Source organism: Corylus avellana, chromosome ca6 (genome assembly GCF_901000735.1).
Source record: "Corylus avellana chromosome ca6, CavTom2PMs-1.0".
NCBI lineage: Eukaryota > Viridiplantae > Streptophyta > Magnoliopsida > Fagales > Betulaceae > Corylus > Corylus avellana.
Window position 1 is genome coordinate 21,986,862 of NC_081546.1, and position 18,982 is coordinate 22,005,843.

At 31.8% G+C, this 18,982-nt stretch overlaps 2 protein-coding genes across 2 annotated transcripts; both read left to right on the forward strand.

Annotated features, from left to right (window-relative positions):
- The first annotated feature begins 978 nt into the window (after positions 1-978).
- LOC132184217 (MYB-like transcription factor 4) lies at positions 979-2,772 on the forward strand. The gene is made up of 3 exons (XM_059597763.1): positions 979-1,222; positions 1,422-1,551; positions 1,816-2,772. The coding sequence occupies exons 1-3, from the start codon at positions 1,093-1,095 to the stop codon at positions 2,129-2,131; spliced, it is 576 nt and encodes a 191-aa protein (XP_059453746.1). The 5' UTR covers positions 979-1,092; the 3' UTR covers positions 2,132-2,772.
- A 13,583-nt stretch (positions 2,773-16,355) lies between these two features.
- On the forward strand, positions 16,356-17,854 carry LOC132184343 (myb-related protein 308-like). Its single transcript, XM_059597942.1, has 3 exons — positions 16,356-16,629; positions 16,774-16,903; positions 17,318-17,854. Exons 1-3 carry the CDS (start codon positions 16,500-16,502, stop codon positions 17,610-17,612), a joined length of 555 nt encoding a protein of 184 aa, XP_059453925.1. The 5' UTR covers positions 16,356-16,499; the 3' UTR covers positions 17,613-17,854.
- Positions 17,855-18,982: the final 1,128 nt, after the last annotated feature.

Consider the following 18,982-nt stretch of genomic DNA (forward strand, 5'->3'; position numbering starts at 1 on the left):
AAGCTCGATCCATTAATGTTAACCAAAGATTGTAATACAAGAAACCTGTTTTATTCTCTCTGGAATATCAGATAGGGACTCCTGACTTTCCTACATGCACCCTCAAATTTTATTAGATTCTAGAGCTATTTTAACATCATGAGGAGGGATATAATAATGGGTTTCTTTGTTCTTATATTAATGTACTATTAAGTTATCATCTCCAACAAATGTTACTTCCATGGAACATGCTAATTAAAATACTCAATTTGTGCCACCTCTAGTGCCCTCTAGCTTATGCTTTGACACACAAGTTTTAATTGTCTATAAGGGTTGTCAATTAAAATGTTTTAAGAACAAATTATTTTTTCGGTGTACAAAAAATTAGTGGCGGCAATAACAATGGCAGTGACGATGATGGTGGATGGCGACTTCTAGTAGTGAATTTAATTTGACGACAGGCAGCGGCGGCAGCAAAGAATAAACTGTGAGAGAAAGTGAGTACGAGGAGGTTAAGAATTGTGGGTTGAGAACGAGATCAAACTTCAAACTTGAAAAATGGTTTACAAAAATAATAAAAAATAAAAGAAAAGAAAACCATTTTTGGTTGTATAAAACAACGAAAAACAAAAAAGACATTAGGTCGAAACAAACAGAGCTTAAAGCTACAATTCTCATATGATAAGACTGATATACAATTAATTCAGTTAAATTTATAAAATTTGGGATTAATTATTGAGTAATGATTACGCAAGAATAATATTTTATTTAAAAGAATGGCATGAAATTCTCAAAAATGGAAACCTACAGTTGGAAATGGAAGGTCAGAAGCGAAGGGGTTGGTAGGAGCAACCAACACACTCACACTCACACCCCACCACACATCAACAACAGAGCACAGAACATGGGAAAACCACCAGTCCAAGTCAAATGTAAAGTGAAATATATCTAACCTTCTAAAATTAATATTAACCCCTCTATTTCTTTCTATTTCTCTTCCAAGCCCCTTCTCTTTTTTGTTTGTACAGGTATAGGGCTTAATTTGGTCTCTCTCCCTTTTGTGCATGCTTTCCTCCATATCCCTCAGATTTTCTTCACACCCAATATCTCTCCATGAGGAAGCCTTGCTGTGAGAAGGAAGAGACCAATAAAGGAGCTTGGTCCCTTGAAGAAGACCAGAAACTCATTCACCATATCCAAAAGCACGGCGAAGGTTGCTGGCGTTCTCTTCCTATGGCTGCCGGTGTGTTTTGTTTTTCCCTCTCTCTCTCTCTCTCTCTCTCTCTCTCATGCTTGCATGCCTGCAAGCTCTTCAAACGTTGTTTTCTTTCTTTCTTTCTTTCATGACAATAAGAGATTTTATTATTTTTAAATAATTAGGATAAATATGGTTAGGAGTAATTGATGATGTTTTTGTTTTTGTTTTTGTTAATGATGATTAGGGTTGCGCCGATGTGGGAAAAGTTGCCGGCTGAGGTGGATAAATTATCTGAGGCCAGACCTGAAGCGCGGCAACTTTGGAGAAGACGAAGAGGATTTAATCATCAGGCTTCATGCTCTCCTCGGGAACCGGTCTGATGTCTTATTTTTTTGTCTTTTATTTTTATTTTTATTTTCTAAAAAGTTTATCCAAAAAAAAAAAAAAAAAAACAAGAAGAAAAAGAAAAGGGGGTGATTTTCTTTTCCAGCCGTACGTGTTGAAAAGGTTTCACTGACATGTTGTACGTACGTTTCATTGTTATCAATTACCTTATATATATTATTTTTCAGATAAAAAAAATTATGTGAATTTTGTGGAAATTTTAACAAATTTATTGTGTGTATATATATATATAGGTGGTCACTGATAGCCGGAAGGTTGCCGGGAAGGACAGACAACGAGGTAAAGAATTACTGGAATTCTCATATAAAGAAAAAGTTAATAAAGATGGGAAAAGATCCTAAGAAACCCCATCAGCTGGGAGGCCCTGGAAAATCATTTTTAACCAAAAACCAGCCACCTAAGCTTCTCAACTTCCACTGCCATGGCTGCCATGACAATCAGAGCAACAAAACCTGTCTCCCAGACTTGAATCTTGATCTTACTCTATCCACTCCTCCTCCTGCAAGTAGTGTTCTTGTGGAACAGAGGCAACTCAACCATATGAACTGAAAGTTCCTGGTGATCTCTCCATCTTTTCTAGTACTATATATATATATATATATATATAGTTAACAGGTACTGCTTGGCTTCATGGCTCTGGTTTTCCAAGGTTGTGGTGTTACATATATCAAAGTATATATACGTACCTATATTGTCGGAGTAATGCTACATATTCATCTCTTATCATATTTTTATATGTTACTGAGCTAATACGACAATGTTTATTGGCCGTTGAATCAGTTTTCATTAAAAAGAAAAAAGAAAAAAGAAAAAAAAAAAAAAAAAAAAGAGAAAATTCAAGGGTTGATGGGCACTGTCACTTTAGAACAGTTGTATGAGAATGAGATGAGAGATGGATATTTTGAATTACTTGTGTCCTAATTATATAATCTCTTGGTGCAATTCAAGAGAGTAGCTAGAAATAACATCCAACTTTATCTCCCATATTTTTACAGTGGAGGAGTTATATATATCATGCTGGTGTGTGATATTATTATGTTTGAAAAGAGAGGGGTTTTTTTTTTCTTCTTCTTTTCTGTGTTTCTATGGCATTTCTACTTTTATATGTGTAAAATGTCATGAATACATATATGTATTTGACTCTAATATTTGCTGTAAAGCTAATTATTAAAAGTGAAGTTGTAGACTGAGCTCTAAATTTGCATATTATATTTATTAATTATGTCACACACACCTTTTTGATTGTAGAAATATTTGGTTGAATTTGAGCTGCAAAGTTTGAAAACACACTGATTTATTAGAATCGACTTTAATCGACTTTAATTCAAAAGTATTGGAAAAATGAATGAATTTCTATAAAGGAAATGGTTTGAATTCCAAACATAATGTAGAAAGAAAATAAATAGGTTGAAAGTAAAAAAAGTTGGATGGGAAGGAGAATGACGTTTAAACTTTCTCGAAAAAAAAGATTACATTCTATATTCTTTTTTCTGATGATTGTAAATATTTAGTAAATATTTTCATTTATACAAATGTTTTACAAAGTTGATTCTAATTAATTCATAAATTCTATGCCACTGTAAAGAAAAGAAGGGTACTCCTTCAATTCCTTCTATCTTTTGATATCTTCAAATAAAAACCTTCCAAGCTATTCTTTGGGAAATGCCCTCCACTTTAAGAATGAAAATTTCGAATTCAATGTGATTATGTTTCTAATTATGTTTGGTTCCCTTCCAATAATACTAAAGATGTCCTCAAGGGGTAGCTCAATTGGTAGTGGACCACGCCTCATGAAGCGGAGGTCGTTAGTTCGAATCCTCCCTCCCCCTTCCATTGTATGGACATGTCAAAGTAATAATAATAATGATAATACTAAAGATGAAAACAATAAAGAAAATATATAATGCTTAATTTTTCTCAGACCTTTCTTTGCCAAAGGTGGTATATTTTTCTTATCTAAATTTGACTTTTCAAAAATAAGAAAATTATACAAGAGAAATTTTCTTATTATAGCTCATTATAAATTTTGTAAGATGAGTGAAAATGGATTTTAAATATGCAAGCAAATTAAATTGATGATACATATTGTTCAATGTGCAAAACATAAATGATAAAGAACTTAAAATATGACAATATAGTAAGAAAAAAAATATAAAAATAAAAATACTTATAATTATAAAGTATGACAGTATTGAATTGTTTATTTATTTCATTAGTTATATTCTTTAGTAGTTTTTTTTTTTTTCCAACTTTATATTTTAGTCTTGCCTCCTGACTTCGCGTATTTGTTAAAAATAAGAAGCACTTAGTAAATCCTAATAATTAAGCTGACTTCATATCCAATTAAGTAATTGTTAGCTATGGCTAAGTAGATTTAACCCCCAAGTTAAGTTACATATCTATTTGTAGGATTGACTAATTAAAATTGTCACTGCTTTATATTTATACTTATTTCCTTGCTAATCAACATATATGGTGGACTAATTATAAGAGAACTAGGGTTTGTTTAGTGAAAACGCAGTTAAGCATTTAGTAAAATCGTAATTTGATATTTAAAATCTTGCTTTTTTAAAAAATGCTTCTCCTTGGCCGGTGATTTGAAAATATTAATTTGTTAATGTTTCAAACCCTTAGTTTTTTTTTTTTTTTGATCTTTGTAAATAGCTAAAATAGCTGCATGCATTCTCAAATTTATTTACTGAAACAATTTTTTTCATGATCAAATTTCTTTTTGTTATGGCCAAGATTGAGAATCTTCCTCCCTTCTTTCTTTCTTTCTTTTCTTTTCTTTTCTTTTTTTTTTTTTTTGTTTTTTTGTTTTTGTTCTATTTTTTGTTTTTTGTTTTTTTTTTTGTTTTTTTGTTTTTAATTTTTGTTTTTTTTTTCAGTGGGCTAAGTCTAAACCGAGGTCGGAACAATGGATCGGGCCACACCAAAATGGGTTCAACTTTAAACAACACTAAAACCTCCTAAAGGTCTAAAGGTGACTCGATCCCGAATTTGGGAATACCTTTTCTAATGAAGTAGTCATTAGTCCAGATCTCCCATACCCCTCTTGTGTGGGAAAAAAAAAACAAAAGAGCCTCCTAAGAAATGAAGTTATACTTAAAAACTATTATTAAGAGCCCCCCTAAGAAGTAAAGGCCCCCCTAAGAAGTAAATGCCCTTGAAAAATAATAACACACACCTTAAATGTTGATTGGAATATTGCATTTCAAGAGATGCAAATAAGGGATATAAATTTTCTCCAAATTTAGTTGGGAAAAATTCATCTAGTTAACTCAATTTATAAAACTACCACGTGTTCTTTAGCCTGTGAAAAATACATAATTTTTTAATTAGCATGTGAAAATCACATGTCAGTCATAGTGTACCTAATTATTATTATTTTTTTATTCCTACAAATATTTATTATATGGCATAGTGTAAAAAAAAAAAAAAAAAAAAAAAGATATTATGGGCATGTTTGAGATCGTGTTAGAGAGCTTAAAAAAAATTGTTTGTTTGTTTGTTTGTTTTTTTTAAAAACTTTTTTACTCTAAAAATGGTCAAAACGCACTTTTGACAAAAGCTTAAAAATGAAACTTTTGCCAAAAAATATTTTTTGACTTAAAAACTTTATTTCTCAAGTGCAATTCCAAACAGGCTATAATACAAAGTTAATAAATCTATTAGTGGAAAGACGTCTAATTAATTAAAGATAATGATTTAAAATTTTCTAAAGATGAAAACAGTTGACATGTCTTATCAAATTACAAAATAACATTAATTCAAAAGTTACCAAATGGAATGAAAATATTAAATGTGGCCTCCAAATCTGTTCTTTGAATTTGAATTAATTAATTAATTAATTTATTTATTTATTAAGATTCCATGGTGATGGTTTTCTGTCAAGCATTAGTTGTTTGGGATGACAAATAAATTGAAATGAGAGGTTGGATAACGTACGTACGTTAATAGACGCATATGTTGACTATAATGAAATTAAACTGATGACCAAACATTCAGTGCTTAATTTAGGTGCATGATGATTCCTCGTTTGCAAAGGAGTTAGTTGCACATGCTTCGACGCTTATAACTAACTCTTTGGACGTACCAGTAACTGCCAACAATTTTTACACCATTTTTATTTTCCAACAAATTAAATGCCTCACCACCACCACCTACCTAATCTTCAAGGGGTGACTGCTTATTTTGGAGCATAGTGGAATTTGCAACTAGCTAGGAACCACAGTTTCCTGCTCACCTTTGCCTTGTCTGAATTTTCTAAATAGGGCATTAACTCATGTGTTCTGGTAGCTGTATATATATACACCTACTGCATGTCTTCACCAATAAGCACCACCCATGGCCAGTGGAGTCTGTGTCATCTGCAAGAAAGCAGAAAGTCGTAGGTTTCTTCGACTTCTAATTTCATTTTGGCCCACCATATATATATATCTTGTGGATGCTACGGGTGACATGTGTTCTGGAACAATTGGCTTGTGTCATATCGAGGTTTAAGCATAAGATTATGTATGTAGGTCAACTTTAAACGGGTGTACATGACCTTTCAACCCTAATTTAGTACTAATTCCATGTCGGGTTCGTGTTGACTTCGCATGTCATGTGGGTTAAACTCTTTAACTCTATAACAACCGATTATAATTTTATGTTGGGTTCATGTCGAGTTTGCGGGTTGTGTCAAAAAGTGACTGGTGAGTGATGAGGCATACTAGCTAGTTTATAGGTAACAAAATGGAAATAATACACATACTTTCCTCAAACTACTACCTCATAATTGATATATAATGTCTTCCTAAATTACTAATTGTGTCAATGTCCCCTCTAAACAACTAAAAAAATGTACATTATATAATGTCCCCCAAAGACCGCCAAAAAGACAAAAAATGACCCTAATTTTTTTTTTTTAATTTGTGAAATGTGTTTTTGCCATTAGTGGAACACGGGCACAATTGGTAATTTAGAGAAAGACATTGACAATTGGATGATATTTTAAGGAAAATATGTGTATTTTTTTGTAACAAAATAAATAATTCCCTTTCCAACAGTAATTTGCACTTTTAGAACCAGCGGTGATTATAATTCAAAAACAAAGAAAAAAACCATATTCCATGGGCATTTATTCAATGTATCATGATATAACAAGACAAAAGTAGTAGCTTATTGTTTAACTTAGTGGTAATGGAGTCTAGTGAGTTCATCCACTTAACCATATTGCATTTATTTATTTATTTATTTTTATAATTTTGAAGCTGGTTAGTTTCCTAGCTAGCAAGAATATCCTATATATATATATATATATAAAATTTAAATTTAAATTCTAACCTCCATTCCGCCTTGAATCTTTCAAAAGGAAGAGCCAGTAGTATTAATATTCTTGACTTGGGATTTCCCAAATCTTACTAATAACTCTCTTGGACACATGTTTATTTTGACCCAGTTGTGATGATTCTGTGGTAACAATCAGTAGTCTTGCACAGAATGTTTTTATAACAAGAAATTAAATCTACGTTAATTAAGACAGTAAAATTTCAACATATATATAGGGTGAGGGCACTCAAGGAACAACGTTAATTTTTTTTTTGTCGTAATTGTTGAAGGAATGATCGATCAGAGATATATATACAACGTAGTTTTTTTGATTTTCTTAAAAGATTTTTATTTGTTCAACCCTCTTGATCATAAACAGCTAACGTTATACGATCGTTGATAGACATATATAACATCTTAGGCTGGATATGTGGCATGCATGCAATGACAGTGACAAAATTGTTACCTCAAAAAAGTAGGTTTAATTTCAGCCATAAGATATATATATATGTCATATTCACACACAAGATATATGCATTTTTTTTTTGTTTTAACTATACAAATAAGGGCAAATATATATATATGTCATATTCACACACAAGATATATGCATTTTTTTTTTGTTTTAACTATACAAATAAGGGCAAATGGGAAAATGAAAAATTACAAAGGGTAGTCCTTGCCGTGTACTCTTTATTCTTGCTTTCTTGTTACCGTTTTATATTAGTAGAGAGAGAGAGAGGGAGGGGCCGGGGCCAGGACTCGGGAGCATAAGAATTAGAATTTGCAATGTTCCCCTTACAAATTTGTAACTCTTCAAACTACCAAAAATTTGCGATGTCTTCAAAATAACAAAATACCATTATATATATATGTTTTTTTTAAAGTGGTAGCAGACCCACTGCTATTTTTCATTTTTTTTTAATTAAATTTCTAGGAGTATTTTTGTCTTGTTGAAAAAATTTAAAGGGCATTTTTGTCCTTTTTTGCTAGGCAAAAGAGGTACATTGCAAATTTTGGGTTGTTTGTAGGATAGTGATGCAATTTTTAGTTTGAGAAACATTGCAAATTGATTGTTAATTTGAAATAGTATGTATACTTTTTCCAAACCATAAACAAAGAAGTATGAATCAAAACATAAGAACTTAATTAATGTCATTTGACAAGATCGTCTATTTCTACTGACAGCTAGTACCGATGATGTTTTTTTCTTTACTAGTGCTAAAAAAAAAAGTACAATGATTAGCCTCTATCTTTATAAAGAGTAATTATAGAATTAAGAATTTTGTTTTGGACCTCGTCCCTCTAAAGGTGATATAATTTTTAAAATTATTATTGAATTAAAATTTAATTTTAAATTTAATTGTAATTTTAAAATCTACTTCATCTTTGAAAGGACAAAATAAAAACATATATAAGTCTTCTTTTTAGCATTACTCATTTATAAAATCTCAAACTACCTTTAGTGTGAGTATATAAATAAGTCCATTGACATACTCAACTTCTGTCCATGGGCTGACGTGACACTGCACATCAGCCCTTAGATTAGCATTTAACTGTAAAAAAAAAAAATTAATGATTAATTGGCACTTCCACATATAGCCCAACAAGATGAAAGTGGAATGGAAATTAAGTATTTAGAATTACTCAAATTTTATTCCTAGGAAGAAAAGTACACTAGCTAGCTAGGGTTTACAAATAGAAAGATAACATGACTTATAATCCAAATTAAGTTGATGTACACAATCCTACACCTAAGAAGGGATTAGAATTTCCAACCCTAAAATTATTAGGATTCCAACCATAAATGCTTGAGCATTGTTATATAGTTATATATAGGGGAAAATACATTTTACCCCCCTGAACTATCTACTTATTTGTACTTTTAACTCCAATGTTTAAAAAATAACACTTTACTCCCCAAACTTTCAAATTATTGCAATTCGACCATTTTAACTTTTTTTTTTCTTCAAAATGCTCCCATCACAGGTTAGATATAAAAAATTATTATAATTTTTTAAAAACATTTAAAAATTAAGGGGTGCCCGGCCACCCCTTAATTTTAATTTAATTTAATTTTTTTTTTAAAAAAAAAACTTGAGATGGAGGCATTTTAGAAAAAGTGTCACTTTTTAAATATTGGAATTAAAAATATAAATAGATAGATAGTTTAGAGAGTAAAGTGTATTTTTTTCCCATATATATATTGCTACTCATTAAATAAAAAAGCATAGAAAATAATGGAGAAGAGATCGAGAGCCAAAGAAGGCGAAAATAATTGACAACTTTTAATATCTAGAGAGAGAGAGAGAGAAATACGTATTTTTTATTTTTTATTTTTTATTCAAATAAGAGGGAAATAGGTTTGGTCGATAGGGCGGCGCAGTGGGCTGTTGTAGGGCTCCCGGTGCTATTATTTTTTTCCTTTTGGTTTTCGTGTCTGGGTTAGACCATCTAGCTTTCTTGTGTTGTTTTCTTGCTCCTCGCTGTCAGTAGTTGTCTCTGACAACAAAATAAAAATGCTTGGGGAGGAAGAAATGGAGAGGGGAAGGGGGCCTTTCCTGCTGTCTTTAACCATCAATTGAGGAAAAAAACACAGGAAGGAAAGCCCCTTTGTTTTCGTGGATTATTGGAAAGCAACATATACAACGATGGCCAATTATTTGCTTTAAAAAAGCAAAAGAAATTGCAATAACCGCCTTTTTTCACAAACCCTTGACCTATTCGAATTCAAATGCAATTATTTGCTTTAAAAAAGCAAAAGAAAGCAAGACATGAAAATTTAAATACATTGACCTATTCGAATTCAAATGGTTAGCATCAATCTTGAGACCTAAACTGGTGTTTTTCACAAACCATTATCTCACGTACATTACCGTTCTTTTATAAATTATTCAACTAAAAAAAAAAAGGAGAAAGAAAAGCTCAAAAATACAAGAGAGGTTATTATACTTAGGTTCCGTTTGTTTTGGCGCAAAATGATTTAAAAAAAATATTTTTTTTGTATTTTTTAGAAAAATAATAGTCCAACTGAAAACATTTTCAATTCAACCAAAAAAACTCATTTACTTTCCGTAAAATGGTTTTCTTTTTTTAAACTGTAAACAATTTTTCGAGTTTAAGCTTCTGTTTCTTAAATCGTCAAAGTTTGCCAAACCTCTGTCTACCACGTACAGAAGATTGCTAGCTAGTTTTTGTCATCGCTCATTTTCTGTATAATTCAAACTTCAAAAAATATTTTCTGAAAGGAAAACATTTTACGGTTTTCAAATCATCATAATTTTGTTTAATATTAAAACAAAACAGAGAGGAAAAGAAAAAAGAAAAAGAAAAAAAAATTAAAGAAAAACAAAAGAAAGAAAAGGGCGGTTACACTGGTCCCTCACCGTTGACCAAACTGACGGCCTTTATCAGTTAGTCCCCCCACTTTCCACCGACCATGGAAACCGATCAAATTCGTACGCTCGTAAAAAGGTTTATGAGAGCAGCTCCATTTCTCGATCGGGCTGCACGTGAAAATGAAATCTGCATATCACTCACGTATCTAACGGTCAACTCTTTCTCTACCATCTTGCTATCTTGCACCTGCCTTCTCCTCCATTCAAAACCTAGCTAGGGTGTGGGTTGCAAATATATAACTCATCTTTTATATATATATATTCAAATCTTAATACTTTTGATAAACTAAGAAAACTTTCAATTTTCAACTGTTCTATTAGTGGAAGCATATCTACTAGTGGAAGTTTATACAATAATCAATTGATTGCTGGCCTTAATTAGGTATGAATGCTGTTTGTTAAATCAGTATTTGTTTTAAGGAAAAGCTTAAGCGGTTAGGAATCCATGAATTTAATCATTTAATTCAAATTTTAACGCTTTCCCTTACATGTGAGCTCAAACCCTGAATAAATGAAGTACAACACGTGAAATATTTAACTGAAACTATAGATGAATGATAGAGACAAAGTTTAATCTTAAGACCTTTACTTTAATACTTTGTAATAATCATTTCTCCCAAAAGTTTAAGTTGATCGGAATGAATTTAAGAATTTAATTTATATTTTAACACTTACTTTTTTTAATCTTTAGAAAAAAAAGCCAAGTTTGCAACTGCATGTGAGTCACAATTGGAGATAGTGTTCTCTCTTCCAAATCTCTCTCCTCCCACAAGTTGATAATGTTTTTTCTTTTTAAAAAAATAAAAAAATTAAAAAAAGGTAGGAGGAGGCGACAAGAGTAACTACTTTACCTGAACATGACCATAGTAGCACTTGCCCGCTGAAAACCGCATATGAAAGGTTTAAACGGTAGGAACCGCACATCAGGTCATCAGTGGAACTCATAATAGTTTACACTAATCAGACATGAAGATTCTCATTGCATGATTCAAACACATGCCCTAATATGTACCTAATCACTTCGAAAATTTTCTTTAGATCACTGAACCACCACTTTAAATAGAAGTTGATCATAGTTAATTTGAAAGTTTAAGGAAAGTTTCACCTCAGTTATATATATATATATATATTCGATCGGTAGATTTTGAATGCTTCAAATATGAATAAAATTGTCTATTTATTTAAATAATGTGTTGATGTTTATATATATTCGATCGGTAGATTTTGAATGCTTCAAATATGAATAAAATTCTTCTTCAAAAAAAAAAAAAAGAATAAAATTGTCTATTTATTTAAATAATGTGTTGATGTTTATGTGAGTAACGCTTGTAACTTACCATATATAAAATGAATAACATACATAGTGCATCAAGATTGAGATATAACGAAGAGGAAAGAGAAAATGAAGTTTTTGGATGGTGGTATAATGGGGTCAAGCCTAGTACTTAACAAAGGACATTAGGTAGGGCTGGTTGAAAAGAGCTTAGATTGTTTCCATGCATTTTGACTCCTTCATTTTTCTTAAAGTAATTAGATGCCCTATTTTCCTCTTAGAACACATGCCAAATTTTTATTTTTATTTTAAAGAAAAGTAAGGAGCGGGTCCCCGGCCATCCTCCATTTTTAAATGTAACACTATAAATTAACTACGTTTTTATCTAATAATTATCTTGCAATGCTAAAATATCAGTTTCAACTAATTAATCTTTGATTTTATTTTTTATTTTTTTAAATAACTAATCTAAAGGTTGGCCGGAATTACAACGTTAACATTAATGTAAGATAAATTAAAAATAAAAATGTAGTTTATTAACATTACTCTTTTAAAATAAATGTGTGACATGTACGTGTTAAAAAATAAGATTAAGAGTTCACATCAGTCCCCATAAAATCATCCACACCAAAAATTGAAAATAATTATCGTCATTTAAAATTGGCTAAGTTTAATTAGTTCCCCTACAGAGGGGGAGGTGATCCAACATTGCAGATAGACGACCCTCCCTTAGCGGTAGATCTCCTCCCTCTCATTCTTTGAATTTTTCTTCTTTTTTTTTTATTTTTTATTTTATTTATTATTTTATGTTTATTTATTTCTTTCATTTTGTGTTTTTTTTTTTTTTTTTTAAATTGTTTTTGGGCATAATGTGCAGACATGACAGCTTGACAAGGATGAAGTTCACGTGTGGCGCAAATGGACGGCTATTAGATACATGTGGCTGATTTCTATTGGTCTTATGTGAAAAAATGGACACCGGTCGACCTTTCATTTTCCAAATTCGACCAAAGCTTACATCTTGAGTTTAAAGAAGATGTTAAAATATAAAAGAATATTTTATATTTCTTTGTAGAGTTTATTCTCTTCTTTATTTAGAACTAATTTTACTTGGTTACTACTCATAACCTCTCTATAAACGTACAGTTACTATGATAACACTATTTCGTCTATATAATTCAATGCAAGATGTAGTCTTAACCCTTTATCAATCTGCTTCCGCTCTCTCCTCTCTTCCACACGTCCTCATATCCAGACCGCCATGCTCCTTAATTGGACAAAAGGAGTTCCAGCATAATTCTGAGGTTTTTTAACACCGAAGCCCCACTTGAAGTTACACGACATTACATAGAATCTCGAGAGTTGTACTGTGATTTGGACAAAAGAATGGTTGACATGCAGTTGGAAAGGAGGGCAATAACATACATTGTCTTGCCAAACGCTTGATTGCATTTGTAAAAATTGTGTTTTAATTTTTTTTTTTTTTTTTAAGTCGCACATTTTGAAACTGCTAAACCAAACGGATACTAAATTGGAAAAATTTAACCTGTGCTAAGTTCTAATTTGAGGGGAATAGAGTGGTGTGAGGGGTAACCTTGAACATTTGACACTTTGTGACAAGTGCAACCTCCCGTGGGAGGATATCGTCCGGTGGTTATTTAGAAATTTCACAGGAAATCTTTTATATGTCTAATTGCCAAAATCTTTTATATTTTCTCGGCATTAATTGTTACGAAATCTATCTTATTCTTAGAATAAGTAAGATGTAAAAATAAGAAGAACACAAAAACAAATAATCACAAACGACACAAAGATTTGCTTAGTTCACCATTAAGGGTTAAGTTTCACTATTTATTGAGAAAAGAATATAGGAGGCATCAATTACATTCGTACAACACTCTAAAGTTAGAAGTGACTATATATATGACCTCCAACTGGGTCAAAACACCAAAACGGGTCAATTTTTTTTCCCGAGATATTGGCCCAAGCCTCCATGAACTAGGCCAAAAAAGAATCCCATTTGAATTGTAGTGCTTCCACTACAAAAATTATGGTCATTAATTAGTGGCGACCCAAAGTCGCTGCTAATAAACAAAAAGTTGCCGCTATTTGCAAATACCAGTAACACGTGGCCGCTATTTGGTGGTTGGTAGTAATCTGACGGTAAAGCTAAATACCGGCAACTTTCAAAGTTGCCGCTAATGACAATTCATTAGCGGCCACTCTAAGTTGTCGCTAATAAATGTTTACGCCTAAACCCTAAATTCCAATGTCAAATCGAGTCGGATACAAACTAGACTTCACATAACCTAACATTTATTTGATGGCGAATTTGAAGTGTATGTCGAGTTTTCGTGTGTAGCTAGGGATTTGGTATTTGTCGGCCGAAATGCTGCCAATGTGACCTTATATCTTGTGGATGAGAATGCAGATTAACTATTTGTCAAATGCCCATCAGTCCCTTCCTATACGTACATATATGGTTGATTGGATGGTGGGACTTTGGTGATCAGAATATATTTTTCACCTGACTTTGTTTGTGCCATGATGAGTTTGGTTCGTCGTTTTTTCTTGTACGTGTTGTTTTGTTTGGTTAGATGTATTATGTAGTTGACCGACTTGGTGCGGTTGTGTTAACGTTGTTCTCTCTTCAGGGGTTTAGCAGGGAGCCTTTTGCTTTGCCTGATTGATAAATTATAAAATATATATTTTACTTATTTTTTTACCCCACTGGTTCGTGCAATGATAAAGTAGTGGTTTTTTTTTCTTCTCTGTGGTAATAAAGTATACATAATTGTGAAAACCAATGAAGAAGGCTGGATTTACCTATTTGTTTTTTTATCTCTTTTTCCTCTGTGTGTGTAAATTAATTAAGCTCAGTGACTGAAGTGAAGGAGCTTTTTCCTTTGGAACTTTCTGACTAAAAGGCAACTTCCTTAACATTCATCACATAAAAAAAGATGTCCTTGATACCTACGACCGCCAAATACGATGTAATATGAATAAGGTGGAAAGCCAAGTGGTCTGATGAAATGCTGGTTAGGAGTAAGACAAAGAAATAGAATACCATTTATCATTATTTCTTTTTCTTTTATCCTTTTGGGTTCTATTCTTTTAAGGTCTAAGTATATATATATATATATTGTTAAATTATCGATTGTCCCAAAAGTTTAAGTTGATAGAAATAGGTAAATTTAATTACTTAATCATTACTTTAACACTCCCCCTCATGTGTAGGCTCAAACTCCCTTTTAATAGGTGAGGTTCAACATATGAAATATTTAATTTAAATGGGATGATTTGACGGAGTCAAGGTTCGATCTAGGACCATTGACTCTGATAACATATTAACAATTACCAATTATCTCAAAAACTTAAACTGATAAAAAAAGGTAAATTTAATCACTCACATACACACACATATATATATATATATATATATATATATATATATCCTTTTTCCCATCTTCAGTAGATTTAAGGCTGAAAGGCTACATGCAAGACAGATGAAAATGGGGAAAAAGTGGAAGGTAGGGTTGCTGATTGTGGTTCTTGTTACACGTGTGCATCTATGGATAAGCCCGGCCTTGACGGTGGTAGGACTTTCCATGCATGGATCTAACAGTCAACGGGGCAAACACGTGAGTGAGTATTGAGCCTAACACATAGAATCAAATATCAACCAATCATGATTTTGCATGCAAAAATAGGAAAAAGAAAAGGAAATATATAAAATGAAGAAAGATTTTGCTTAGAGATAAAGGTAATGCAGAATAAAAAATAAATAAATAATTGGCTCTTTTAATTTTATTTAAATTATTAGTTTTGTTTAGGTTATTAGTATTTAATTTTATATATATATATATATATATATATATATATATATTTTAAAAATTATTATTTTGTCGGTGTCTATTTAAATGTTATTTTGTATTTTTGTACTCCAATAAAGATAGATTAGAAATCAATGAAAATTTATATTTTCATTCAACTCAAGGGTTTGTAAGACTCTTTCAAACGTCATTGTTGGCCAATGAGATGTTCAACATAGACTTTGGACCTGTTTGAGATTGTGTTTGAAAAAAAAAGGTACTCGTTTGGTAAAAAAATTAAAAGCGCTTTTAAGGGTCTAAAAAACCTTAAAATTGCAAAAACTCACTTTGGCAAAAGCTTAAGGGCTTGTTTGGAATTGCGTTTGAGAAATATAACTTTTAAGTAAAAAAAAGCTTTTGGGCAAAACCTTCATTTTTAAGCTTTTGCCAAAAATACTTTTTGGCAATTTTTAAGCTTTTTAGACTTTTAAAAGCGCTTTTAATTTTTTTACCAAATGAATATTTTTTTTTTTTTCTTCAAATGGACTTTTTGAGTGTTAAAAGCACTTTTAAACCCCTCAAACTGGCCAAAATGAGTATTTGCCCAAAAGTACCTTTTGACTTAAAAATTCTATTTTTCAAACGCAATCTCAAATAGATTCTTTATTTTTATTATCTGTTTTGTGAAAAAAAATCCTTCCCACCGGCGTGGGTCAAAATTAAATGACATGTACATAATTTGTCATTGAAATGTAAACCGTACACTAAATTCATAAATCCTCTCGTGAGGCATCAAATTTAATATAATGAAATAATTCCAAGAAAATGTGAAGGGTGTTGGCATTAAGAGTTGATAGATACATAGGATTAAAGCCGCTATATTTGGGTTTGAATCGGTTGCAGGCATGGTCATACCAACCCTATGATAGGTGATGAGGTTTACGGCTAACTAAAAGTCAAACACCAGCCGGGCAAAGTGTTATTATATTTACTCATCATTCACTTTAAAGGTGCTTCCTTTGAAGAGACTTTCTCCCTTTCTCCCTCTCTCTCTCTTTCTTTCTAGGGTTTGTCAACTCTCTATCCATCTCTACCTGTAATATTGTTTCATAGCAAACTTCAATGAGGAAACCTTGTTGTGAGAAGAAAGAGACAAACAAAGGGGCATGGTCGAAGCAAGAAGACCAGAAGCTCATGGATTATATCCAAAAACATGGAGAGGGTTGCTGGCGTTCTCTCCCTGAAGCTGCAGGTATATATGGCGTCATCATCTAAAACAAAATGTCTTTTTCTTATTCTTCGATCTTCTTCTTCTTCTTCTTCTTCTTCTTGTTTGAAGAGTTCAATTAAATAATATGTTAAATGGTGGGTTAATTTAATGATGTTCTTATTTCAGGCTTGCTTCGTTGTGGCAAAAGTTGTCGATTGAGATGGGTAAATTACCTAAGGCCAGACCTTAAACGTGGCAACTTTGGTGAAGATGAAGAGGACCTCATCGTCAAACTCCATGCGCTTCTTGGAAACAGGTGCAACTTCTTCTCTCATATATCATCTCGATATATACTTCTAAAAACTTCCAAAAGAATAATCCTATATATATATTTAATAGACTGCTATATATATGACTGCAATATTACAACTGAGATAACATAGTGGTAGTGAAAAATTAATGACTAATTTTTACTGTCACCTACTTCTATTAAATTACTGTTTATCCCTTTGACTCTGATACTATGTTAAATTATTATTTATCCCAAAAGCTTAAGTTGATAGGAATATGTAAATTTAATTACTTAATCATTGGTTTAACGTCTTCCTAGTTAAACGAAAATTAAAGAAGATAAAACCATTCATATATGTGTATTAATTCTCTTTGATTTATATATTATCCACACACATATATATTTACTGATGTTTATGTATGAAATTGGTCGGTTTAGGTGGTCATTGATAGCTGGGAGATTGCCGGGCCGGACAGACAATGAAGTGAAGAATTACTGGAACACTCACCTTAAAAGAAAACTAGTTCAGCTGGGGATGGATCCCAACAACCATCGCTTGGGACAGCTCACCCGACCAAGCAAATCTTTTGTGCCAAATAATAATCATACATATAAAGCAGTGAATTCAAACTCTCAAGCCTTGAATTCTACAAGTGACCCTGTAGAGAGCAACACAAGCAGCTTACCTGACCTGAATCTTGATCTCACTATAGGCCTTCCACTTGTGAATTAATGTGAAGAAGTTATTTTTGCAACAGACGTTGTCCTTTTGTCTTTATGTGAAGAAGTAATTTTTTTTTTTTTTTTTTTTTTTTGTGCGCAAGTTAGAAGGAATATGTAGCACAAACAAATTTTGAATTTTTTGCAGCAGAAAATGGACTGCAACACTAATCCAATCTAGTATGAGGTATTAGTCAGTAATATTTGATGATATTTATTCCCAAATGTGACATATTAAATGTTTCACATGAAGAATTTTGGCAGGAAATATATATATATATAACCGCTTCGCTTCGTTCTTAGTGCTACTAATGGCAAATGCTTTCAGGATGACAATTCACTTATGACTGTAATTACTTGGGGAAAGCGCTAATTAAGTCTAACATTGGTTCTTTACTAAGTGAGACTGAGCTTTATAAATGATTTTAAGTTGCTCTAATTGTAACTTTACTAGTTATTTTAGAGTGATAGTATAGATGTGGCTATCACATTTTTTGAATTGTTACAAATAGTACCATAGTCACCTAGTAATGCTATGTGCATGATACTCTCAGTACTGCATGATTTAGCCTTGACAATTACATCAGGGGTTTAAGGAAAGAGATTGAAACACTTTATCCCCATATTAGAAAGATGAGTAGACCATGTAGAGTGACTGATTTATAAAGATAGCCATAGGTACTAATTAAGTCACACATTATTTATTTACTAGGTGAAATTGAGTTTCATAAGTAATCTAGAGAATTTCCAAATTGATTAGTTATTTTGATTTGATAGTACATATATAACTAGCATTTTTCTTGGGTCATTATAAATGGTATCAGAACCAGGTTGTTACACCATGTGATATTGAAGCAGTACTGCATCATGTGACCTTAACGAGGAAGTTAAGTGTTTTCGTTTTTTTTTTTTTTTTTGGGTGGGGGAGGAGGGAGGGGAGAAATTGTAACACATAGATCATATATTGAAAAAATGAGTAGCCTCTACATAGAGTACTGAATGGTTTATGAATATACTTATGAGTGTTAAGTATCATATTACTTATTTATTAGGTGAAATTTACTTTTATAAATGATTTTAGAAAATCTCTAAATTGATTGTTCATCTTGGACTGATAGCGCTGACAAACGTAGTACTAATGGCTTTACTTTATAGTTGTAAACTACTTTTAGTCAGAAATAAGAAATATGTGTCTTTGCAATTGGAATTGATTTCTTGCTTGTGTTGATCATTTGCTGCAGTTGACAGTTGGTCTTCAGTAGTTCGTAATTATCCCCCTTTAATTTGTATGCTAAGAACAAAAAGTTAATCTTCTTCCAAAGACACAAACACTGACACAATATGCAACAAATTAATTATTAATATATTTACTGTGAATTAAGC